This window comes from Artemia franciscana, chromosome 19 (assembly GCF_032884065.1).
Source record: "Artemia franciscana chromosome 19, ASM3288406v1, whole genome shotgun sequence".
Taxonomy (NCBI): domain Eukaryota; kingdom Metazoa; phylum Arthropoda; class Branchiopoda; order Anostraca; family Artemiidae; genus Artemia; species Artemia franciscana.
The window spans coordinates 19,180,048-19,206,950 of record NC_088881.1 but is presented as its reverse complement, the minus strand read 5'-3'; the positions used below and the strand labels follow the sequence as shown (position 1 = coordinate 19,206,950).

Genomic DNA, 26,903 nt, shown 5'->3' with positions numbered 1-26,903 from the left:
CTGGCTTTGAATATTCTGATCTTACTTCGAAGACTTATCTTCCAATTATTTGACATCTTTTTTTAACTTACACTTTGGCTAAGCTAAATTCCTCATTTTTATTGCATTCACCGTCTTAAACAATAATTATTCGTGAAAATAAATTGTATGTCCGTCCGTATACAAGATATAGGGTAGTCTGTCTATTGTAGTTATAATCATTACCGACTGAGGTAGGATCGGCTTGGGTTGGACATGTCAGACGTAAAATGCCAGGTCTCACTTCCTGGCAGATTTGGTAGAGATCTGAATATTTTCTTTCTGGTATAAAGTGTTTGATGGAAAAAGGAGGTAGCTTGATTAAACGTTGAGTTTGGAGTTACAGACTTCGTCTTTTATAACAAAATCCGTAGGAATTATCATTTGTGCATGTGTCATATAGGGAAAAGCCTTTGGCTTTTTCGTTGCTAGAATCTAGTAAACAGCGAATTATTTTTTGGAAGACATTGGTGCTTGCCAGGATTTTAGCATAACATCATATCGATAATAATATGGAAGGGAAAAAAAGTTAACATCGGCCCTTAGGCTATCAAGCTTAAAATATGATTTTCTTCAATTTTTAAGACGGGGGGCTTAAAACCTGTGCTTAAGGTTTTTATTCATGCAGATCTCAATTATATAATTTTTATTTTTACTCGCCACCTTTTTTGGGAGTTCTAAAGCTGTTTTTACAAATCCTCAAAAAATTTCTCGTCACTACCTTTTATTTTTATGCTTGACTTGCATCATACGTACGTAGTTATAAATCAATCTCAAATCACGATTCTTGTACAGTTCAAAATTAATTTTAAAACGTATTGATTTTTAATTTTCAGTTACTCCGGCCTATGGTTGCTCTTTACTAGGTTGCAGGTATTGCTGCAACCATTATTTGAAAAAAAGTGTTTATTTAATCACTACAAAAGGATCTTTATTTACATTGGTTCACAATATGTAACCTTTTAAAAATTATTAAAATAATGAAACATATGTGGCATTTTTGTTTTATATTTGACATGTGTGATTAGTAATTGAAAGTTTTCATATGTTTGTGTCATATTAAATGCATGAACTATTGAAGAGAAGAAGAATTTGTTCCAATTTTGGGGGGGGGGGTACTGTCTTTAGAATATTTTTGCTAAAATCTAATGAACAAATGCTGATCACTTGCACTGAAAACATAGCTAAGAGTCTCCATTACAGATTTGATATCAATGCAACAAATATATCATCCTACTTGAAGAAACATTCTGAAAAACTAGCATGGCGGTCACAATGAAGGATCACTTTCGTATCAGTAAGAGGAAAATCCTTTTCTTTTGTCTGTGTAATCTTAGCATATTGCCTTATCAACTTTAAGTCACGAATAAGACCGGTCAGTTGCGCTTAAAATTTGTCGACCACTTTGATTGGGAACGATTCCGACCTGTTAGTCCTCCGACCTGTATGCCAAGCTTGCTGTTGTGATATCTTTATGCAGACAGACACACATGGAAATTACCGACGAGTGTACGACATAATAAGGATAAAGAACAGACTAGGAACCGAAGCAGCAGAAAATCCTACTCGTTAACCATGCAATGTCTGGATGCGATACAACATCTAGACTTCATAAGGTACGGAAACAAACGATGGTTTCTTTGTCACTTTGACATAGAATATTTAAGGATGATTGCAAGATTTTCATGATACCAGGATCTAACACCAGAGGATCGCCGAAGCTTGAAAGAAAGCTTTGCTCCGCGTATACAAAGGAAAAATCAATGAGAAGACCACGAAGGATGTCCGGGTGTGAGTATTTATATTGCGAGTTGCAAGTGAAAATGTTTTCGTTCAGGTAGAGCGGCTTCTGCCGACTTTGGCTGCCACAAATTACCACTTTTACAGGTGTTATTTGCAAATAATGAAATGGTAAGACACGTCCAATTTGCTAGAACCCGAAGAGTAGGATTGGCGCCTCTTTTCGTCAAGGAATAGTATCTTTCCATTGTGACAGATATTTCGACATCACCGGAGAACCTGCTGAAGATTGTCCGGTGGCAGTGCACTAATGTGCGCAAATCTCTCAGATGCAGCTGCCGTTGAGACGGTTTGTCCTGCTGGGGGGGGGGCGTTATGTGCTAACTCTGGAGCAAGACAGGAGGTGAAGGGTAACAAAGACGAGCAGGAAGAAGAATTAGCTTTATGTTGTGTTTTAAAATCAAAAGGTATGTTTGATTAATCTATCTGAGTTCTAGATTTTATTTTTTATAATTGATTGATGTGAAGTTTTGATCTCGATTAAAAAATGGTTTTCAAGATGTTATTCTTAGCAACTCCTCATACTACAGGCCCCTTAGAGGCAGAAATCGTATAAATAGTAAAAAGAACTGCTTTTTGACTGCATATTTGGCAATAGAGTTCTTTATTTTATATAAAATGATCTTTTAGTTACAGGAATCTGTCTAATGATGATATGCGTACTTTAACTCCCCCCTCCGTTCCATGACGGTAAAAATTGATACAGGGGTGTGGAAAACTGGATTTCCGATGTCGGATTCGGATTCGTAATGCTTGCTTTGATAGAAAATGACCACTTGAACCCAAAAACATGTGTAAATGGTAATTCCGATCCCCCCTCATTTTCCCCCTTCAGCGGTGTTGTCGGCTAGTTGTAGGAGAGAAATTTTGGGTGATTTTTCTTGCGTGATTAAGCTGATTTTTCTGAACATTTTGGTGAAAAAAAATTATGTGACAATTGCGCCGAGATCAAACCGTATTTTTCCTCTATTTATAAGTTTCCTTAAATTAGTGGTTTTTCTCCATATAGAATATTGATTTGCATGGTTTAACTGGATGGATTCCTGAAAGAGTTGCCATTCGACCAAGCGACCCAGATTTTAACAAAGATGCCTTATTTCGAAAATTACTAGATCGATTTCATAAAGGAGATGTGCTAGTCACTTTGGCAACTGGGGAAATATCCGATGCAGAAGCTGATCGAGCAGGATTAGTATCGTCACACGCCTATGCTATGCTTGACATAAGGGAAGTCAATGTAAGTGATTGAGCATATTGATCGATTGCTTTTGAAGATATGATTTAGGATCAGTTATTATCAGTAAATTTTTAAACAGTTGTATATTTACGAAAGACTAAAAATAGCTATCATGAACTCAAGACAAAATTCAGTGTATAGGCTTCAGTTGAGGGGCGATTGACTATAATGGGTGAAAAGTAAAACAAAAATCAGAAAAAATAGCTAAATTGCCAGTGTGTTTTTTAGTTGCTAATTCTTAACATGTCTTTGTTGTCTACTAATTTAAAGTTAATGTCTTAACTTTCATAAAATGCGTAATGGATAATTATGGGAAATAGGATAATTACTTTCAAGACTATGTCAGATGTTTAAAAGGAAAATTTAATAACTTTTTTTTCAACTCAATTCCGGTCTGTTTATCCACATTTTGAACACAAGTGCTGTTTCGGGAAAACGGAAATTAATGGAGAATGTTGCAGCACAATCCGTCATTGAAATTCTCCTACCCATTACTATCAGTGCTCAAATGTCAATTTCTTATCCTTCTTTTTAAGCTATAAGTAAGTTTTGTTCCGCTAGAATACTTTCTAATTGAATTTATTATGTATATCATGAAAGTACGAAAACTCCTTTAGCCTTAGTGTTTGCATCTCAAAAATCTCTTTTTTTTATCTGTATTACATTGTCTATTGTGTATATGCTTTAAAAGTTGTGCTTCACTTTTTTTTATCGCCTGTGCTATTTGTTTACAAAGAAACAACAGGAGGTTTTCAATTCGGCTCTGTTTCAAATCTGCTGCGTCTGATGATTCTTCCCATATTCTATAACATTTTCTGGATACACATTCTGGAAAATTTTTGCAAAATTGGACCAAGCAATACTTTTTTCATTTGCTCTTTTTTCTTCCTGTTCCTCCATTTTCTTTCATATCTTATTAATTTTGCTATTGTGGAAAATTTGTATAAAACCAGCCCATATTTCCTCGATTGCTTTTTTCCCTTCTGTTCTTCAGTTTTGGCATATGCCTTATTCATTGTGCCATTGTGGGAAGCTTTTACAAAAACAGATCAAATAATACTTTCTTCGTTCGCTCTTTTTCTATTCTGTAAAATATTTATCGTGAGAATGTCTGTTAATCGCGTTCTGTATCCGTCAACATCTGCTGGAAATGTGTATCTTCAAAGATAAAGAAGATTAAAAAAAAAAAATTAAAAAAAAATCGTAATCTTTTCCAATGTTATTTTCTTCGAGCAAGTTGAGGATCGGAAATTGTAATGACACCTTTTATTAAGTTGAGACCTTTCTCCATGCCGTAAATTTGCCTGTCTTATTCATTGTCGAGTGTATTTGTTTCCCAGTACGATTGTTACTTACACCACAAACGTGTTAAAATTAAATCTGGGTAAGATTTTTGAGGCTATAACTAGAAGATTAAATACTTTTGGAGGAGGGGGAGGTTGGCTGGATTGAATTATTCAACATGATTTTTTACGGTTTAGCCATTATGTACCCTAACAGTCTGTATTTATGGAATTTTTCTAATATTTTTCTCAATTCTCGAGGGTTTTTTCTCTCTTTTTCCCTGGTGCGTTTTTAATAAAATTGTCCTAGGGAGAAGGTCTTTTTACCTTCTCGTTTTTTTTTTTTTTTTGTTTTTTTTTTTTTTTTTTTTTTTTTTGTTTTTTTTTTTCACTGCAGTATTTCTTGTTTACCACAAAATGGGTTTTTACTTTCTGAAAAGCATAAAATTTGTACTTTTTTCTTAGACTGGAAAACTGACCCCACCTCATTCTGCCTCACCTTCGAAATTACTCCTTATACAGCCTGACTATATTAACATAGCAATATTTCTTTTTCCTTATGAATGACCTTCCCTCTTTATATTTTCTTTTAATGTTATTCTTTCAGAGGATGTAAATTAAATGTAATATTGTTCTAGGGTCACCGGCTATTTATGTTAAAAAATCCCTGGTCCCATTTGCGATGGCGTGGACGATTCTCCGAACTAGACGCCAAGGCATGGACAAATGAAATGAGACAAGCTTTGAACTACAATCCTGAAAATGCTTCTAAGCTTGATAATGGAGTATTTTGGATAGACTATGACAGCCTCTGTCGCTTCTTTGATGTCTTTTATTTAAACTGGAATCCTCAACTTTTCAACTATACGTATTGTCTACATTCGTAAGTTAGATGAATTGCCTAACATTTGTTCGTCTTAGGCCAAAAGAAAAATACTCGGTTTGTTTTCATAATTTTAAATTAGATGCAAATATCTGAAAGCTTACTACTTAGCACGGCACTATGGTTATTAGTAGACTGTAACTAAAACACCATAGCATAACCATGCTAAACTATATATCAAACAGTTTGTGGTAACGAACTGTAAGTAAGGAGTGACTCGGCTCGATACTAACCGTAACTCTAAAAAACGGAATTTTGATATCAATAGGTACATCAAAAGAATCAGCTTATTTTGTTGATTCCAAATATTTAAAATTTAGGTTTGGTTTTACTCATCAAAAGTTACGAGCCTGACAATATTTGCCTGATTTTTAAATTGGGGGGAACACTACCTTAAAATTAAAAAAATCTTAATGAAAATCGCACCATCAGATTCAGCATGCCAAAGAACGCCACTGTAAAAGTTTCAAGCTCCTATTTGCAAAAATGTGGAATTTTGTAATTTTTGCCAGAAGACAGATCACGGATGTTTTTTTTTTTTTTTTTTTTTTTTTCAGGGGTGATTTTATCGAAATAATGGTCCTAGAAGATCGAGAGAGGGTGCATTCGATCAAAAATTAAAAGTTCTTGTGCCTTTTTTAAGTGACCAATAAGATTGGAGGGCAAATGGGCCCCCTCCCACGCCTATTTTCCCCAAAAAATTACCTGATCAAAATTTTGAGATAGCAATTTTGTTCATTATAGTTGTAAGATCAAATAATTATGTCTTTAGGTATAAAATGACCTCCCACAGTCCGTGGGGCCTGTAAGTTATGAAATTGTCCCATTGTTTACTAATATATTTGTTATTGGGATGTACACAGACATTTTTTAGGGGGAGGGGGTTGTGGCTACGGTGAATTTTTATAGGGAGAATCTTCCTTGGGAGGTGAATTTCTGGAGGGTTGATATTCCAGGGGAAATGTTACACTGGGGTGATTTGACAGAATTACTATACGAAATTTTTTATATTTTCTTACATTCTCTTTGCCAAATTTTTCAAGTGGAAATGTTTTGGGGGAATTATCCAGAGGCTTTTTCCCGTATATTTTGATTTTCGGGGGATAATTTCCACATAAGGGGGCATTCCTGGAGTGATTGAGAAACTGCTAAGAGATTAAAGGCCTATTTAAATGAAAGAATGCTAAGGATCATTTTTCAGGTTGAATCATCCGCAAGCAATTCTACAGGGAGGGGGATTCTCAGTGAGGATAGAACTGTCTGGGGGGAATTTGACGGGGGGGGGGGGTACACTTTACGTTGGATGAAATTCCCACTGAGGAGTTTTCCGTGAGGGGGAGGGGTATATTTCATAGAAGATGAGCTGTATTATTTGAATAACGAACAGAAATTATTTCATACATGAAGGGTTGCCCCTTCCTAAATACCTTGCTCTTTACGTTAAGGTTCGACTGTTTGTCCCAATTTTTTTTTGGGACAAAGGAATGATTTACAGTAAATTAAATTTGAAATTAGTGATATACTTAAATATCTTGCCACATGATAGTTAAAGTTTTTAAAATTTTTAGAAGCTGGAGTGCGGGTTCAGGTCCAGCGAAAGACCAGTATAATATCGGTGAAAACCCGCAATATAGCCTAGATGTTACAACAAAGGGTGAAGCAGCAGTCTGGGTACTTCTAACAAGACATATTACAGAGATTGCTGATTTTAAAGAGAACAAGGAATTCATAACACTACTGGTTTATAAGAACACAGATGGGAAAAAGGTATATTATCCAAGTAAGTAACATATAATTCATTGTTATGCATACTCTAGATACTTTAGGCGAGAGTGAGAATTATTTTCCATTGGAGATCTTATTTCAGGTACCAAAAGTATGTATCAACGGAAGATGCCGGGTACTAGAAAAATATTCTTTTCAGGCTTAAGTTCCCGTATTGTTTTATAGAAATCCCGACTGTTTTCATGTTATGTTGACTGAATAGAGATGCCTAGATTGTGTGTATTTTAAACAATCTAGCAAAATATCTAATTTTAAACATTGCTAATCAAAACAGAATGAAATGTGTCTAGACAGAAATGACTAGACATAACAGGTAATACAAATTTTGGAACCCTTAAAGAAAGAAAGTATCCCCCATAAGCCAGTGGCGGATCCAGGTGGGGTACGCGGGGATCCGTGCCCCCCCCCCCCCTCCTCTCCCGATGTAGTGGTGGATTTGGTTTTGGGACCGTTTGCTCCGGTTGGGGTCGGGGCAATATAATACTTTCAAGTTGTTTTTGATAATTGGTTTTTATTAGTTAAGTTACAAATAAGTTTTTAATTTTTAAGACCTTTTCTTTTTCCAAGCAAGTTTAAAACAAAATTTCTGTAACTTTGTGTCGCCTCTGTTTTGATTTTACTGACGATGCATACCGCCTAAAGGTATTTAATTCAATTTGGATTTATCAGGGAATTTGTCCGTATTACCACAAAAGCCAAGTGGGTGATGAAAATCTTCATTTCGTATTAAAAAGGAGGGGAGGGGGGACTTAAATCCTAACTTCTTTAGGCTGTCGGAATAATGTTTCAGGATTATTTTGTCACAACGGGGTTGAATATTTAGAATTTTTTTTACTTTCAAAGATTTGTTTTCGAGTCTTAGTATGGCACAGAGGCGAAGAAATTGATGTCATCACTATTTTTGGCTGTCATAATTTTTTTTTTTTTTTGCGGAGCGGGGTAGTTTTTACAACATTGTTGTGTTTTTGGGGGATTTGTATAATAGAAAGTAATTGCATGAGAAGTGCAAAGATATTAATAATTTGCGTTTTGGATTTTGGTTTGCAAATGTTGGCCACTTCACTTTCTATTTTCATCTAATTAAAGCTCTGCGTTTATGACATATCACCGAATCTATTCATCCTAAAACATTAAAATACAGGCAAAACTCCTTAGAATTATCTTAATTTTAGTAAAGCTTCGTGTAAGTTTAGAAAGGTCAGAGTAATCATTTAAGAAACATGAATTTTCAAAAAAAATTATTAAAGAAGGCAAATAATTATGTGTTGTTTTATTTTTATCCCGCCGATATAGATGGGTCTTTGAATTTTCAGTTAGATCTGTGGGATGGCATAATTTTTTTCAAACATTTAATAATGAGATGTATAAAAAAGTGGAAATTCACGCCATCTGAGTAAATCACGGAAACTGAATCCAACTACAGTATTACTTCAGAATTTCTTACCTTCTCAGTACCAACCAATCACAAAATATAGTTACGTTTACGTATAGGGATTGCATATATTTATCCATAAAATTGTATAAACTGCTATGTATACCGCTGAGTATTTTTATACTTATTTTGGTACGTACCATCCTATCATATTTCCAAGATTAGTTTTCAGGACAGTTCTCTTACAATTTTCAGGACAAATTTTTTCAGGAAGATTTTCTTACCTAATGCTAAATCTGAGCCAAATATCAAATTTTATTTTTGTGCTCAACAGACGTATTGAGATTTAAAAAATTTAATTGAATATCTGAAAATTTCAAGGTTTGAGACACCTTTAATTGGGAATCCACTCCAGCTTGACACCCTGAGAATTTTAATTACCAGTCTATACCTATTAAATACAAAAATAGCAAACACATAATTATTTTTTAAGGAGTATTTCGGCTCATATACTTAGTTTGAAACCCACACTTAAATGCACTTATTTTGTTTTATTTTTTGTTAGATTATTTTTTTTGTTATTATTATTTTGTTAGAGTTCATATTTTTCTGAAATTTGGTCTTTATTTGAATATTTTAGGATGAATAGAAGAGGAACTACTAACGAAGTGCTCTAGACTGACAGGATTTCGAAATATTGAGGTAGACCTTGACCGTGTAATAAATAAATATGGCGGAAGTAGAAAGAGAAAAATAGACTTTTTATTATAAAATTATGAATTCTGTAATTTAAGCAAAATACATCGAACTATAAAAAGTGGAAAAATACGATAGATTGTTATGAAAAGTGAAATTTTGACTGGTAAATTTTTGAGATTTCGTCAAAGTTGAAAAAACACTATTTGTCAAAACACTATTTTTAAAAAGAAATAGTGATTAATTAATGTTTTATTGCCTATGCTTAAAACCCTCGCTTTAGATGTCTTTTATGTATTTCTATATCTTAGTTCTATGTTTCTTTTTACAGCCCTAAAGGAACTAGTATTTAATGTTTAATCTTTTCTTATATACAGTTGTATCTTAATCCTCATTTCTTACTCGTCATTACCATCAGAATTGCTAGGCGATGCCATATAGTTAGGCGGCATGCTAAATGGTTTAACCTATACAGATAGTAACGAAGAATGCATGAGTCCAAAAGAGGGTCCAAGACTATTTCTTTCTTTCTTTTTTTTTTTTTAGTTGACAAGACAAAGCTTAACTCACTTGCTATAGTGGTCAGAAGTACAAAGACTAAAAATTATGTAGAAATTATTAAATATCATATTTTTTTGGTAGATGGTGAACAGATTTTAATTTTTTTTATGGCGGGGTGGTTTTTATTACTTATTATTTACATCAATATTTTTACACCATCTTAATTTCAACAGATTCATTAGAACTTAAATCCTCACCAAATTGCAGATTAAATTTAAATTTTACGACCATTTCCACTACCCACCCATAACGTAAAATTGTTGAGGTTCCCTTTAAATTTCTTGGTTCGCAAGTTTATCAGAACAACTTATAATGTGCCCCCCACTAAGGAAAATCCTAGATCTGCCCCTGCGACAAGCTCCATTTTAATACTGTTCAGATAGTTTCAACATAGATGATTGCTTGAGGTATGATGGAACATTACTCTTGTCTGGCTGATAATGACGGAATGATCCAGCATAAGCATACATTGGTATTGGTGCTGTTTTGGGGAAGGGCGATGGAGTCAAACTCGTGTAAGGAGAAGGGAGTTCATTCTGACGAAAGCTACATAAAATTATCATGGTTGGAAATCCTAAAGTAAATGCTTCAAGTCTTGATCCAAAATAGCCAGTCTTAACCAGGAGTAATCCTATCAAAAATATGTTCGTCATATATTGGAAGATGATTCATCCGAGTGGATATGTTAATCCTTAGTCTACTATCTGAGAAATTTTTAGTAATCTCTTTTCTACAGATTGAAGCATCGTGATAAAAAGATTTGAACTTTAGCTTACAGAGCTGAAGGTTCGGGAGGGGGTATCCCTTCTTATGTTTAGAATAGCTCTAAAAAACGAAGAGAAATTATGATTGAAAAAGAAAGTTTTTTCAAATGGAAGAAATTAGTGACGTAAACACTACAAAATCCTTCTTATCCCCCTCCCCCACTTTTTACGCGAAAGTTTTTACCTTTTTTCGCAAACCTGCAATAAAAGAGGAATGTGATGATAGTTTTTAGTTGACTTTGCTTGAAGCAATAACATTTTAAGTTTAAATGTTTCAAAGGCACTTGGTAAACGCAATGCTTGCAATTTATACCTAGCAATGTCTGTTGCACTTTAAATTGTTTTCGTATAAGTACTGGCCAAACTGAAGTGTAAAGAACGAGGACACTGAGGGGGGGGGGGTCGTAAATCTATGTCTCCCTTAAAGAAAAAGAGCTGAAATTCTTTAGTCCGAAGTGTTTAGATATGCTAAAGCCAATAATGGAACTTTTGATTTTCTAGATTCGATAGTTCGAGAAATAGACGTTTCCAAAAATAGACAAAAGTTACCTGGGTTCAAAATTTAATTTCAAATGAGCTCTTATTGAAGTTCCTAAATTCTGTCTTCAGCCAAACAAGTATACGCTGGCTCTTTTAAAAGTATGACAAGAGCAGAAAAGGAGGTGCTGTAGCTCTCTAAGTCAAGGGGATAAGAAGCTGAAATACTACACATCCTGCTTTTGTTAATTATATACATGAGTATAATTATTAATTGTTAGCCTCTCCGTCTCTGCTGGCTTACGAAGTAATTTATATGTGCCACGTTGCTACCGGCGCTGACCCTGGTCTTTTTTTTTTGCAATAAAATCTATATGGTGTGGTTAATATAATTTATTCCAATACTAGAGCCACATATAGGCCATGATTTACAAAAAAGGATACCTAAACAAATATTAAAAAAAAATTATTACCATAACACATATGTATATGACCAAGCGACAGCCCGTACAGCAATAACATAGTTAGGAGTGATTATACCAGAACTCCCTGACAAATCCTGAATGTCACTTGTAAATTCAATGTCGCTTCGTGGGAAAGACATTTTTATTCGCTTTTCTCTGATTATCCTCCTCCGGTTAAAGCTACCTATAAAAATGTCCTCCTCCAACATATGTCAAAACATTACCACCGGAGGAACTTTGTCATTGCTACACCTTCAGCTGTCCAGACCCAAATTTGTCTAATGAGACCTGGCAAAGCCCTAGGATACGGTGGAGTGCAAACTGAGCACCTCCTATACGCTACCCCACTTCTTATGCAGTATTTGTCACTATTATTTCAGGCTTGTATTGCTCAGCAATATGTTTCAGCTGCTATTTCTGAAGGTCTGGTTACCTGTGTCTTAAAGAAGGACAAAAACCCAGTGGTTTGTGAATCGTACAGACCAATTACTATTTGCTCCACTATTGCTAGGTTTTTTGAAAAGCTGATCTTCCAATAAATGAACAAAAAGTGCCACCATGGGGACAACCAATTTGGATTTCACGAAGGCTTGGGTGTGCCAAATGCACACGCAACTTTTTTGGCTATTTTAGACCGCTATAGGATGCCAAAAAAGAACCTGTATGTGTGTACAATCGACATTTCAAAGGCGTTCGATTCCATTATCCATTCGCATGCAATTTTTCTCTATTAAGAAGTAGAATAAACCCTTTTCTCTGCCGTCTCTTATGGAGTTGGTATGGTAATGCGTCCATACGGAAGCAGCTAGGTAGCCAGCTGAGTAAATCCGTCACTTTCTGGAAAGTTGTGAAACGAGGCTCTGTGCTTAGTCCAGCTCTGATCAACAATGCCATCAGAATCGTTGCTAAAAATATTCCTCCATTTCTAACTGAGCCCTATATTGATGTCAGCCATGTCTGTTACGCAGACGATATCCTTCTATTATCAGATGATCTCCAGGTTCTCCAAAATACAATTCATACAGTCTGCTTTGGTCTTAATGAGATTGGGCTTCAAGTCACCCCTCTAAAACTGAGCTCTTTGTCTAGGGTTCGTTCGCAACAATCTTTCTTTACTATCAATGTTGGCCCAAAAACTATTTTTGCATCGTCGTCTTTTCCTTGATCCCTTTGTGTAGTTTTTTAACAATATCTGAGTGGAAGAAAATAATATCTTTATTCTTCTGTTTTTGCAAATATCTTCTGCAATTCGATATTTCCTCAAAAATGGACCAGCTTGTGGATAAGTTCCACAAGCGTCGAGAAAATATTGTCGACTTTCCACTTAATTGTTTAGCTTAATTGTGTTGCGAAAGTAGCTGAGATGTTGTTTGTTTTTTCTTTTGTGAAAGTTTTTTCTTGTTTATTGTTTCCATTTTATTTTATTTTGCTGTATTTTTGTACTCCTTTAAGTGCATTTTATGTATGTAAAGAAGGTCTACATAAATTATTATTATTATAATATTATATATACTCACGTACTATATACTTACGTACATATACTTACATAATACAATTATGTAAGTAGTTTTTTAAATAGAAAAGCCATGTATCAGCAGAAGTGATAATAAATTACTGGAAAAAATCATCGCTTTGGTACAATGGTTGATACCTATGTATTTGGCTTCTTGCTATTTCTCTTTTAATTCCTTTATTTTACAGTATTAGATTTCATTTTTTTTTTTTTTTTTGCAGATGACCCGCCCCCTTTCATTGACGGTGTCCGAATAAATAGTCCTCACTATCTGTGCAAGATTTTCATCAAGACTCCTGGTACACACAAATTTACCCTTGTTGTATCTCAATATGAGAAATCTAGAACGATTTACTACACATTAAGGGCTTATTCGACAGTGAAATTTAGTATGGATAAGCTGAAAAATCCCTTCAAGCATAAGATAGAGGTATGCATCTACGGTAGTAATATATCCTTTTAGGGTAACTTGAACAATTACTTGACATTGTTGGCTATCTAGTTTATATCTTATGTGAAGGAAAATGCTAAAAGCAAGAGTTAATAGAATGTGAAACTGTCTCTTAAGATCAACTTAGTGTTAATTAAGTGTTTTTCTCACTTTGAATGTGGGTTTGCTTTATGGAGTGGGTATGCTCTTCAAGTTTCTGCTAGAGCCCTAAGAATGGCCTCACGGAGTATTTCTAATAAACGCAAAAGTCGACGATCTATTGTTTTTCTCTTAAATTATTGCTCATCACAGAAGCATCATCTCCCCGTTCACTCATGTTCTTCTTGATTATTGTATGATGTATTTCAGCAATGTTTGTAGCTTAGTGCTGATTTGATAGACTGGGAGACGAGGAAAGGGGGCATTAACCAAAACACGGAGAATAAGGGGCTGATCTAAGAGTAACTGACCCAGAGACTTCCCAGTGTACATTCTTGACGTGAGTTTTTTTTTCTACTGAAAGAGTTAGAGTCGTATGCAAAGGGAGGCTTTCTCGTACAAACTCACTCTACTCCGGGAATCTAAATTCTTACCGTTTTCCACATTTTTTCTGTATTATCGCATAATTTGCTTGCTTTATTTGCTTTTTTAAATACCCCCCCCCCCCCAACATAAATTCCAGAAACATCTTGTTATCTCATATAAGGGACCGCACATCGGGTTATTTTCGTTACTTTAGATTTCACACTCCTCGGTTGCCTTAGTCGAGATCAAAAGTTTAGTTTAAGTTAATTGACAGAGGCCATGACGACAGAAACCATGCACAGCTCGGCTGTGGCAATTAAAAGAGTGACATATGCCATTTTTGTGACTTTTCAGGAGGGCCAAAAAATGGAAAAAAGTCTTTGCTTTGTATTTGTGGTATCCAGTGTTTGGAACCTATTTCAGTCATGCTGGTGTAACTAAGCGAAAGCTAGGGCAGTGGTATTATTCAGCAGCTAAACCTAGCAAACCTTTTCCGAAAGTATCAAGTGAAAATGAAATCTGATGATTGTTTGAATTAGTTAAGCACACACTAACACAACGATAGAGGGCATAAAAATAGGAACAAATGGGAATTGAATAATGAAATAGCCCTCTATGTGTAGTTATGCAATTTGGGTAGTAGTGGGTATCAAAGAAAAAAACGGGGTTGAAGGGTTAGCAAATGAAAAGCTACAAAAATTTGGCACCAAACAGTTTAAGAAGTTGTAGCTTTCTTTTGAAAGCATAGTGTCTTTTGGGAACAACCGATCGTTCATGCCTGAATTTTTACGGACGAAATGCGCTGCCAAATTTAATCAATTAATTTGCTTATTTATTTTGACGATTCAACGTGGCAACACTGGCGAATGTGAGGCTTTCCCTAAAACTTCATAATTTCGAACTACCAAAAGAAAAATCTAAGGAAATAGTAGTTGTCACGCCAGGGGACAAGAAATATTTTTATTTTGATGTCCTTGGCGCTTTAAAATTTCATTTGCTCAGCAACCCAGCTGTTTAAAGTTAGTGAAATGTCCTCAATGAGCTAATTCCACGCTCAGGGTTTGATCAGCTCTATTGCATCACAGTGGCTCAGAACTTTTCTCAGTTTTGTATCATTTTAAATCTTAAATCATGATTCTGTATCCTCTCTAAAATAGAATGCTGCACAAATAGCACTTTTTATGTGCACCGTATTATGTTTTTGGTTAGAAATCCTTTTAAGTTATCCCTAAAGCCACATCCATAATACATTTTTCGTACTCCCAGGGATGGTTGCATCCTGGCTTAGGAACCCTTGCTTTAAAAGAATTCTAGTTACGATAATAATAAGATTAATAATCAATATTTCTCCAGAATTTCAAGTTGTTTGTATCAATAATTCTGACATTTTATCTCTCCTTCCTTTGTTCTTGACTCATCATTCTGTTTCATGTATTTTTTGTTATTATTAACTTTTGCTATTATTTTTTTCCTTTTCAAATTTTATTTCGCCATTTTTGGACGATAGAATTAAGCTAACTTTTAGTTTATTTTTGTTTTGAAGGAGGTTGGTGAATGGCGAGGTTTGCAAGCTGGAGGCTGTGCAAACTTTCCTTCGCATGTAAACAATCCTAAGTATAGAATGATCCTTGAGAACGGCCCACAATCGCTTTTAATTGAACTGAAAGGACCAAGAAAGTATGCTGTAGGGTTCGATGTGATTGGTGAGGATTTGAACAGTAGCTTTGGCAGAAAATCAAGTGGCGCTTTCAGGTTTGTTTGGTTTTGTTGTTTTTTAGATCGCACTGGTCATTTTTTGTCGCTCTTGGTCTTTGTGCTGTTGTCAGTACAATTACATTATGTGGGCTTATTCTATTGCCAGCTGGTTGCCCTATCAACTGCTGGTTATCAGGAAGAACGTTCAGCTTTTTTAAGGCTAGTGAGCCGCGAGAAAGACAATATTCATTATTATGATGTTAACTTAATGATTCTTAAATAAAATCATTTTATTTGCTTGTAGAAAAATTAGGTTATAAATAACATGCCTGACAAGTCAATTTTATTATTTAAATCCGTGTTTTTCTTTTATAAGTAAATTGAGAAAGCAACTTAACAGTTGGTGGCAATAGAGCATGCAGGTCCGAATAAGGTTCACACTCGTACAAATTAACAAAAGTTGGACAGACAAATAACGTGAAATAACGATGGGAAAATCGTAAAAAAGCTTGAATTTGATGGGGGGGGGGGTGCACGAAAGCTATCTTGCCCTGTCTGTAGGTTCTGTCTGAACTTCTTTTGTCCCGGTTGTTAGAAAAAGCGAAATGAAAGGCTGATAGCAAACTTACCGTTTGGTCATCTGATACCAAAAATATAACTGTAACAGAAAGTGTATGATTGACAAAATTTGACACACATCACAGAATGAAACTGCACAAGTGCTACAAATGACGATGTAGTGTACCTGGAAACGACTATGCTTCTAAGAACGGAAAGAAAAAAAATTAAATAATAAATTAAAAAGTCTGGAAGAATGAAAAGCAAATAAAAATATTATATATGATAAGAAAATTCTAATGCAAATGAGAGACATAATAAATCCTCAAATTCAAGACTAACTTTCATTAACCCTTTAAAGACATACAGATTCCTAGATCAGTTCGAATCAGATTCACCTGAACCTAATACATTAGAACCTGGATTTTACATTAAAACGAGGAACCTACAGGTGGATAGCATGGTAGGACAGTGATCAAATTCAAAGCAAGAATACTTCAAATAGGAATTGGGTAATCATGGTGAGGACCATCTGAAAAAAGAACACTTAATTTCTGAGGCAACGCTGTTGTGTTGCTTATAGTAATGGCCATAAGGCTTCAATGTTTTGTTATTTATTTATTCCCAGAGGCACCTCGTATGGAAAAAATGGTTGTATAAGCTTCAAAGGAGGCTCATTCGATTGGAAATTGGAAGTTCTAGTGCCCCTTTTAAGAATCAAAAGGGATAAGAGGGCAACTAGCCCCCCACGTCCTTCTTCCCCAAATTTATCTGGTAAAAATTTGAGATAGCCCTTTTTTTTAAAACAGCTCAAAGATCAGATAGCAAAAACTCTGTGGTCAACATTTGATTGGAAATGGAAAGGTTCTAGAGGTTTTTATAAGTGTCAAAGGTAATTGGAGGATAACTAGCGCCCCCCTCCCCAAGGTTCTTTTTCCCCAAATGCATCTGATCAAAATTAATAGATAGTCATTTTTTTCAAAAAAGTTCTAAGATGAAATAACAAAAACTTGAGGGCCGACAACAGAGCCCGGGGGTAAGTGTTGTAAGTTCTGCCCCGGGGGCATACAAAAGGTGGTCGTATGAACTTCAGAGAGAACTCATTTGATCAGAAATTCAAAGTTCTAGTTCCTTTCTTAAGAGTCAAAAGTGATCTGAGGGCATCTAACCCCACGCATACACGCTCTCTTTCCCTCAAATATATCCAATAAAAAAAATGTGATACAAGATTTTATGGAAGTGCTGGTCGTACAAACTTTGGAGGGAACTTAAATGATTAGAAATTAAAAGTTTTAGTTCCCTTTTTAAGAATTAAAAGTGATCGGATGGCAACTAGCCACCCCCCCCCCACGAACCCTGTTTTCCACAAACGTGTCCAAATTTTTTTGACAGTCATTTTGTTCAAAATAGACCAAAGATCACATAATTAAAAATCCGGGGTTTCCGCAAACCCCCAGGACCGGGGTAAGGTTGTAAATTATGCCCTGGGGGCATCCAAGGTTCTTATGAAAGGGGTCGTCGTGCAAACTTCGGAGGGAGGGATCTCATTTGACTGGGAATTGAAAGTCCGAGTTTCCTTTTTAAGAATCAAAAGGGGCTGGAGCGCAACTAGCCCCCCCCCCACCCTCTTTTTTCCAAATCCATTCGATCGAATTTTTTAGATAGCCATTTTGTTTAAAATGAGTTCAAAAATCAGATAATAAAACTCTGGGGTCGACACAACCCCCAACAGCCCAGGGGCAAGTGTTGTAAGTTATAGTCTGGGACATATAAGGTATTTATGCAAGAGTTTTCTGACCCTGGTCCTGCATTGTCCCCCCTCCCTCAAAAAATTACAACAGAATTTTATTATAAAAAATATGGGAGCTGATCTTTGGCCAGCATGGTCATCCATGGTCCGATCCATTCCCCCCCCCAAAGAAAAATAATGATTCTTTAATCCAATTTTCATGGGAGCTGACCCCTGATTGTCCCTCCATGGCCCAGCCCCACTAAAAAAAAACTTATCAATGATATTTTGTTCCAAAAATCATGGGAGCTGACCCATGACTCCTGGCCTTCCCACCAAGGTCTGACTCCCCAGGAAAAAAAACAAATTTGTAAACGATATATTATTCCAAAAATCACGGGAACTGACCCATGGCCCTACCTCCATGGCCACCTCTCCCAAACCGAAACAACTTATTAATGATTTTTTATTCCCAAAATCATGGGAGCAGACCCTTGGCCCTCCCTCCATGCCTGCCCCCATAAAAACTCATGACCGATACTTTATTCCAAAAATCATGGGATTCGTCCCCTGGCCCTCCCTCCATGGTGCATTCCCTCCCATAAAATAGTTTATTAACGATTAACGATATGTGTTCCAAAATCATGGGAGCTGACCCCTGGCCCTCTCCCTTGGCCCAACCCACCGACTCCCCAATGGTTTACCCCTGACTCCCCATTATTTACCCCTGGCCCTCTCCCCGTGCCCCCTCTATTTTATTCTAAAATCATACGAACTAACCCCTGGCCAAGCCTACATGATCTGACCCACGACCCCCTCCCCAAAAAAAAGAATTTATTAACGATATTTTGTTCCGAAAATCATGGAAGCTGATCCTTGCTCTTCCTCCTACAAAAAAAACTTATTAACGATATTGTATTACAAATATTATGGGAGCTGACCCCTGACCCTCCTTCCATGCCCCCCTCCCCCCAAAAAAATTAACGACATTTTATTCCAAATTTATGGGAATTGAGTTTGATTTTAACTCTTTCCAAGATTGTTCAAGACACCTGTAGACTCTTGTTTGTAGACACAAGACTACAAACAAGAATTTGGTTACTGCCCGTTGCCCTAGCAGTAAAAGCAAGTCTACTGCGTACTTTGCCCTTTACTAAAACGAATTATATTACAAATATTTTCTTTTGTACTTATTACAACATTGGAAATAAAATGGAAATTGCTGCGAAAAGAATTTTGAGCTGATTATCTTTTGACAATTAATATCATTATATATCAAACACTCTGTTTGATTTTATTTGTATTATTTGTGTTTATTTGTATATTTGTAATATTGCTATTCATACTATTAGTTCTTTCCAAGACTGTTCAAGACATATATAGTTTTCAGTAAAGCGCCAATGACGCAGTAGGTTTTAGACTTTTGCAGTGAGAGAAGGCTAATCTAGTTAGTTTTAATCTAGTAGAGGGGTAAACTTGTGACTCCTTTGAAATTGTAGGGAAAATAAAATTCTACAAGTCAAAAACTTAAATTTAGAAATAAATTTGAAAAATGTACAGTTTAAGTAGATTTGGTTTGCGGGAACCGTATTTAGATTTTAGTGTGTATGACAGGCAAGCAACCTTATACTTGAAACAAATAGTTTAATTAATAAGTCATTTTTTGGTTTCAATTTACTTGATATTGTTTCATTTGTGTATTTCGTTTGTCTTCAGTTGCATGGTGATGTTCATTTAGCCCTTAAATCAATACCATGTCTTATCTCTGACTATTCTGCATATTATATTCGCAATTATAATAATATTCGGATTCCATTCAGTCCGTTAGTCAGATCAGACTTCAACCTTCTGACTGTTTGTCAGTCTGTCTGGAAGACTTTACTTGAGCTGGATAGAAAGTGTCATTCGTTTGGTGCCATTAAAAATTGTAAAAAAAATCAGTCTTGGGATTTTTTTTGTAAATTTTTTCTTTTCTTTTGTTTTCTTTCTTTAACACCCACGTGCCGTTCATATATCTGGTCCAAGTTGAAATTGTGTGTTGTTTTGTTTATTGGACAAGGCACTTCGCTCCGGCTTAGTCTTTGGTGAGCAGTCAGTCTTGGGCGGCTGATTGGGATTTTCTTTTTTAGTGTCTGCATGTGTTTCTTATTTTTCTCCTCTCTTGCTTTTATCTCGTTTTTTGTCTTTCCTACCTTTCCGTAATATTAAAATATCAAGCAATGATAAAAAAAAACAGTTGGTTCACTCACATTTTTACAGAAATAAAATGTTGTAGATTATTCATAACAGAAAGACACGGGTTTGCCACTCTTGGGACGCTGTTTCAGTCTTTAAGCTAAGCAGGATTTTGATTTTGCATATCTTTACTGTCGCTTTCCGTCTGTCACTCAACTATGGTTGGCCTATCTGGAAGGCTTGCCAGTATCTAACAGCCTCAAGTCTAAAACGTAACTGTCAAAAAAGGAACTTTTGACGTTAAAAAACTACAAAACTATTATTGTTGTTTAAGAGTCTTTATATTTTAAGGATTTATAACAGAGTTTTTGAATGTAGTTAAATCTTACATTGGTTGCTCCATGACCATGTTGGCTCCACTCTTTCTTAAATCTTTTTTTTTGTTCTGTTTCTTTTTTACGATTATTGAAACTTGTTTGCTCGTTAGAATCTATGTTAGAGATTTTATCTCATTCTATAACTGACGCCAGTCCAATTATAGCAAAGAAAAGTTCTAATTAGTTAACTTAGCTTAATGATTGTCCCTTGATTGTTTCCATGGTTTCTTTCATTATTGTTACTTCTGTTGTCTCGTCATATTCAAAGCCTCTACTTTAACCAGCTCCCGTGAAATCCCAAGCAATTTTTCAATTTTCGCAATCTCATTCTAGCCTAACCTAGACCCTCTAGCCTTTACCGTAAAAGTATTTGGGCTATTCAGTTAGTACAGGGAGTGTTGCTGATTTCCGTTGCTAACCTAGAACTATTTATTCCCGTCCGTGTTTTGTGTTTTATACACAGGTACCCAAAAATGGAATTGTTTGAAAATTAATGTTATGACAATTGATGATCCACATTTATGTAGGAAAACTAGTAAGGGATTGTTCTTGCAGATTATTAATTTAGATTTCTTATTTTTAATTTATTCCTATAAGATATTAATGATATATAGTTTCCAGGGGCAAAAAAAAATGCGATATTTGTTTAATATATTTAGTAATTATTGTGCTGGTGGTGGTATTGGTGGTTTCGTTTGCAAAGTGTTTTTTCCTTTTTTCTCTCAGTTATTTTCCTCCACATCCCTTACGGAAAACAGTTGTATTATTTATTCATTTTGTTGATTGATCGTTCCTTAATAATAATTAATAATAACAATAGAACTTTTAGATGTATGGTATTTTTCTAGGTAGAGGGCATGTCAAAGCTACCTAAAATATAGAATTGCTTGAACAATTTTTTGGCGATTATATCATATTTGTTTTTTTTTTTCTTTTTAGGTCCGGTTTTTCTATCCTATCGCTTGAAAATGTACCGTCAGGAGAGTATACTATAATCCCATCTTCTTTTGAACCAAACCAGGAAGGTCATTTTTTTCTAATTGTCAACTCTTCATTTGGTGTCAAGCTAATGAAGCGGTAAATTAAATTAGGCAGCTTGGTCATTGCTGCCATTTATCTTTTTTTGGAGATGAAGTTATTGTTATAATTGTTGTTTTTATTACATTACGAATTTTACTACACGATCCAACTAACATTTGTTTTTTAAAGTTAGCTTCTTCATTTTAGCTGTTCAGAGGCCAATGTGAGCCATTCCTTTAAATACCAATTCTTGGGTTGTAGGGTTGGAGCACTTCTGAATTCTTGAAAGTATGCACTAGTACGGCTATTCCCTTAAAATAAGGATTAAAATTGAAAAAAAAATAACGCTGAATACTTGACATTTTTGTTAGGGCGCATTTAGGCCACTCATTCTAAAATGCACATAGAAACATTTTCAATAGTCAAGGACATAAAAAGGCAGCAGTAGTTTCATGGCATTTGTCTACCAGTTGATTGATGCATTGAAATAAAAACAAGCAATTTTTTATCTTCTTTTCGATTTATATCCACCGTTTCTAATGGATTTGGTCTGAATCTCGTCTGAACATTTAAATTAGCATGGAATACCCAATAGTGGTATACCATTCGTTCTAATTGGATTATATGGAAATGCTCTTAGGTTTTCATAAACCTAAGGAACCGGTTGCTATAAATGTCTGAATCGCAACACAATTTGTAGACTTGCCTAATCTTAGAATTCCTTCAAGTCCAGCAAACTGGTTGTCATACTTAACAATACCGGCTTTGCATCTTGGCGAATGTGGCCTAAAATCGTGAGCTCAGTATGGCACCATAATTTTGATGGCATCGCTGGGAGAATCAAAAGTCTTTAATTCTGTTTTCTTTAAATTATGTTTCAATTCAATTTTTAATCGAAGTCTGCGACAATTTAGGACTCAAAAGTAATGTTTTGCTGTTAGACCGTAGTCATCTTTGTCGACGAAGGGCTTATGAATTTACTAGTTTCTGTACTTGAATACTGACTCTTTATGCGGGTTTTAGACTAAGAGAAATAATTTGTCTATATTTTTTTCCCCGATAGATTTGAGGGTGAGAAAATATATCTTCGTGAGGTTACACAATGACTATTAATATATAAAAAAACACTAATGTAGTTTCACATTTGTAATAGAGAGTAGCTGCAACAAAATGATTTTTTAAAGTTAGGCCAAATACATACTAATAATTAGGCTCTATTATTAGATTATTAGAAAATGAAAAAGTTTGTGATACCTTGGATGTGAAGGAAGATTTGTTTAGTGAGGAAGAATTAGCGACAGTACTAGAAGGATTAAAAAATAATAAGGCCCCCAGGTGCTGATAGTATGATTAATGAGTTCCTTAAATATGGTGGCTCTGAGGTTAGGAATAAGCTACTGAAGATTATGAACATGATTTTTGAAAAAGGGGAAGTACCCAATGATTTTAGGAAAACCTTAATTAAACCACTGTATAAGAAAGGTGACAAGAGTGAATGTCATGATTATCGAGGCATTAGTCTGGTCTCTGTAGGTAGCAAATTACTGAGTAATATGATACTTTTTAGACTGAGACATGCTGTAGACAAAGTTTTAAGGGAAGAACAATGCGGTTTTAGAAAAGGTAGAGGATGTGTCGACCATGTTTTCACTCTTAGGTTAATAATTGAGAAGTCCCTTCGTTGTCAAACACCTTTGGTCCTTAGTTTTATCGATTATGAGCAAGCTTTCGATTCTGTTGATAGAACAGCGTTGACAAAGGTCTTATCGTTATATGGTATACCAGAAAAATACATTAAAGTGATTTGCGCTATGTACGAGAATAATACTGCTGCGGTTAAGGTAGGAAATGAGGTTAGCAACTGGTTTTGTATTAAATCAGGAGTTAAGCAGGGTTGTGTTCTATCCCCCTTTATATGGATCATTTTGATGGACTTCGTCTTAAGGAGCACAGGAAAGGCAATTGGAGACCATGGAATCAAATGGGGAGGAAGAACGCTCCTGGACTTAGATTATGCTGATGATTTAAGCATATTAGATGAAAGTGTGAGCAAAATGAATGAATTTTTAGAGGTTTTGCGAGTTCAGGGTGCTAAAATAGGCTTGAAAATTAATGTTAAGAAGACTAAGTCACTAAGGCTAGGAATAAGTGAAGATGAACAGGTGACCTTAGGTAACGAAAAGATTGATCAGGTTGGGAGCTTCAGTTACCTTGGTAGTATTATTAGTAAAGATGGTGGGAGCAGTGAAGATGTTAAAAGTAGAATAGCTAAAGCTCAGGGTGTTTTTTCACAGTTAAAAAAAGTTTGGAAGAATAGAAAGATAAGCCTACAAACCAAGATTAGAATATTGGAAGCTACAGTGATGACAGTGGTCAAATATGGCTCTGAAGCATGGACACTCCGAAAAGCAGATGAAAATTTACTAGATGTTTTCCAGAGAAATTGCCTACGGATTGTTCTGGGTACCCGGCTGACTGACCGTATTTCAAACAGTAGGTTGTACGAAAAGTGTGGTTCAATCCCGCTTTCTGGGGCTATAATGAAAGAAAGGTTGAGATGGCTAGGCCACGTTCTACGGATGAAGGATGACAGATTACCGAAGATTGTCCTTTTTGGCCAACCGTCTGGGGCTACACGGAAAGCAGGTCGTCCTTGTCTGGGTTGGGAGGATGTCATAAATAAGGATTTAAAGGAAATGGGAACTTCCTGGGAGGGTGTAAAGAGGGAGGCTTTAAATAGATTAGGTTGGAGGAGGAGCGTGCGTAGCTGTGTTGGCCTCAGGCGGCTTGGTGCTGCAGTGAGTTATTAGTAGTAGTAGTAGTAGTAGTATTAATCTATATATATATATATATATATATATATATATATATATATATATACATATATAGGGCCTTCGCACGGCTACGCGGCAGACTTGTATACATTTATTCTCATTGTCGCTTGTCATGGTGTCACCATAAGTTTGATACAACCACCCTGGGAAAAATTCAAATTCTTCTTTGTAAAATAAAAATGTCAATATGCCAGTTTTAGAAAAAAAATATGTAGCTGATTTCAAGACCGGGCTCCGGCCTGGCTACGTGGCTTACTTTTATATATTAATCCTCATTGTTGCTTATCTTCTAACCGCAGATAATTTGAGCCTCTCCTTGATATCATGGCTTCACCATAGGTTCGATATAACTACCCTGGAAAAAATACAAATATTTCCTTAAAGTCGTAACCTTTTAAGACCTTTTTCGGCCAAAATGTCAATATGCCAGTTTTAAGAAAAAAAATTGTTTAGCCGATTTCGAGGCTGGACCCCGGCACTCAGCATGTACTAGGCTTGTATATATTGATTCTCGTTGTAAGTATAAACTTCATATGAATCTTCTTTATTTGCTTCTCTTTCCTCGGGAAAATGGGAGGGGGTCCCCCTCCCATTTTCGCTGCTGCTTATCTTAATCCACAATTTTTGCTGCTGTTTATCTTCTTACTACATATTTCTCTGCTCTTCAATTTCATTTTTAATTCTATCTACTCCCCGTTGTCGCATGTGTTGTAGCCGCATCTTTCTTTGTTTGTCATTTTTGTTTTCGACACGTTTTAAATCCTTGCTGCCGCTTATCCTCGAACTTGATGATTCTCGTTTTCTCTCTATCGCTTATAATTCTCACCGGTGCTTGTCTTCTAACCGAATATTTCTTGATTCTTTACTTTTATTTTTAAGTCTTTCTACTACTCGTTATCGATAAGGTATCGTAGCCACATGTTTCTTTGTTTTTCGCTTTTGTTTTTGACTCGTTGAAATTGCAGGCGACACAAGTATTCTAACTGTATATTTCTTTGTTCTTCAGTTTTGTTTATCATTACTTTACAGATTTTTCTCAATACCCTTTACCCTAGCTACATGGATTGGTGTTGTCATGGTTGCAACAATAGCTGCAGTCTAGTAAAGAGCGAACCATAGTCCAGGTGGTCGAAAGCTTAAAAACGCGTTTTGAAAAAAACTGCTTAGCAAAAAAAATGCCATCTGACAGTGGCTTGGGAATGGCAACTGTCGTTTCGTTTCCCTTACTATTAAAAGTCCATTGCAAAATGTAATTTATGGTAAATTCGATAAAAAAAAAATGAAACCCCCCAAAAACGGCGTCATACTGGTATGAAAAATGCACCATTAGAATCAGTGTGGTTGTAAACCATACACAGGTAAATTACAGTCCCCCACGTTGAAAAAAAAGGAAAATCAGGTTTTTGCATTGGTAGCACTGATGTTTTTCTTCTATTTTTTTTTCTCAGGGCTAGCGGGTTACCAGAACATCATAGAGAGATGTTTCATGGCTTATTTAAAAGCTGTTTCTTATATTTACGTGCTTTTTATAATTTCCACCATCTGCAAGTACCAAATGGCACTAAAAATCACACTTTTGGTGCCATTTCTCAAGGGGTGGGTCTAGCGGGAACATCGTAGACAGATGTTTAATATTTCATATTGTTCATATCTAAGTATTTCCTATAAACTCCATCTTCTGTAAGTGCCAAATGGCACTAAAAATAGCATTTTTAGTTCCATATCTCATGTGAAAAAGCTGGGGCTAGTGGGCTACCAGAACTTTTTGGAGTGACGTTTGAAAGCTATTGCTATTATATATGTGCTTTTTTTTATCAATTCTACCATCCGTAAATGCCATATAGCACTAAAACAACACTTTTGTTGCCACTTCTCAAGGGTTAAAGCTTGGAAGTATAAAACGGTATCATTGTAATAGCTATAGCTTAAACCCTTTACTGGAGGTTTACTAGAACACCTCTCGTGTACTTCTTTTCCAAGTCCCGTCAGTAAGTTCCACAATTATTGTCCTACAAACACCAATAGATTTTTTAAGATAAACAGAGCTGTAGTTCAGCCAATTGAGGGCTAGACTTCAAGTCAGAATGTCAAGCGTTCAATTCCTATGTGGGTATTTTTTTTTAATCATGGTTTTTTTTTCTTCTATATGATTATTTTTTTTAATAATTCACTATTTTTATAGATGTTATGCATTTATTTTTAAACTTGTCTAGCATTTTGATTCAAAAGGGGATGGAGGTCATCCAGTTTCATGGTTTACAACTACATTCTAGTAGATCACTTAATCCATGCCCCAACCCCTTGCCACTTGGGGTTGGGGAAGGGTAGACAATAGGTTATGGAACCGCTCTAAGTTCTTTATACTGGTTGCAACAGTAGCTGCAACCTGGTAAAGAGTGAACTACAGCCCATAGTAACCAAAAGTAAATAAACACGTATTGAAAAAAAAATTGCCATCCGATAACGGTTCAGGAATGGTAATTTTTATCTCGGTCCATTTAAAAATAACATTTTATTGTGAAGTGAAATTTATCGTAATTTCAAAAAAAAAGTCTGAAACCCTTCACAAACCGCGTCAGATTGACATAAAAATACTCTATTGGAATCGGCATTGTTGAAAACCTTGCATTGGGGATTATAGTCCCCTTACCTTGAACAGCAAATAAAATCACTTCTTTGCATCAGTAGCACTGAATGGTGTGTCTCT

The 26,903-nt window shown here is 35.6% G+C and overlaps 1 protein-coding gene across 2 annotated transcripts in view; it reads left to right on the top strand.

Moving 5' to 3' along the window:
- LOC136039380 (calpain-7-like) overlaps positions 1-21,526 on the top strand; it is a 67,381-nt gene extending 45,855 nt beyond the window's left edge. For both annotated transcript variants that reach the window (XM_065723056.1, XM_065723057.1), the window contains exons 5-10: positions 2,828-3,055; positions 4,977-5,221; positions 6,790-7,001; positions 13,075-13,283; positions 15,352-15,560; positions 21,282-21,526. In XM_065723056.1, coding sequence (XP_065579128.1) covers positions 2,828-3,055; positions 4,977-5,221; positions 6,790-7,001; positions 13,075-13,283; positions 15,352-15,560; positions 21,282-21,423 — 1,245 coding nt within the window. In that variant the 3' untranslated portion in view covers positions 21,424-21,526. The remainder of the gene's footprint in view (positions 1-2,827; positions 3,056-4,976; positions 5,222-6,789; positions 7,002-13,074; positions 13,284-15,351; positions 15,561-21,281) is intronic.
- Positions 21,527-26,903: the final 5,377 nt, after the last annotated feature.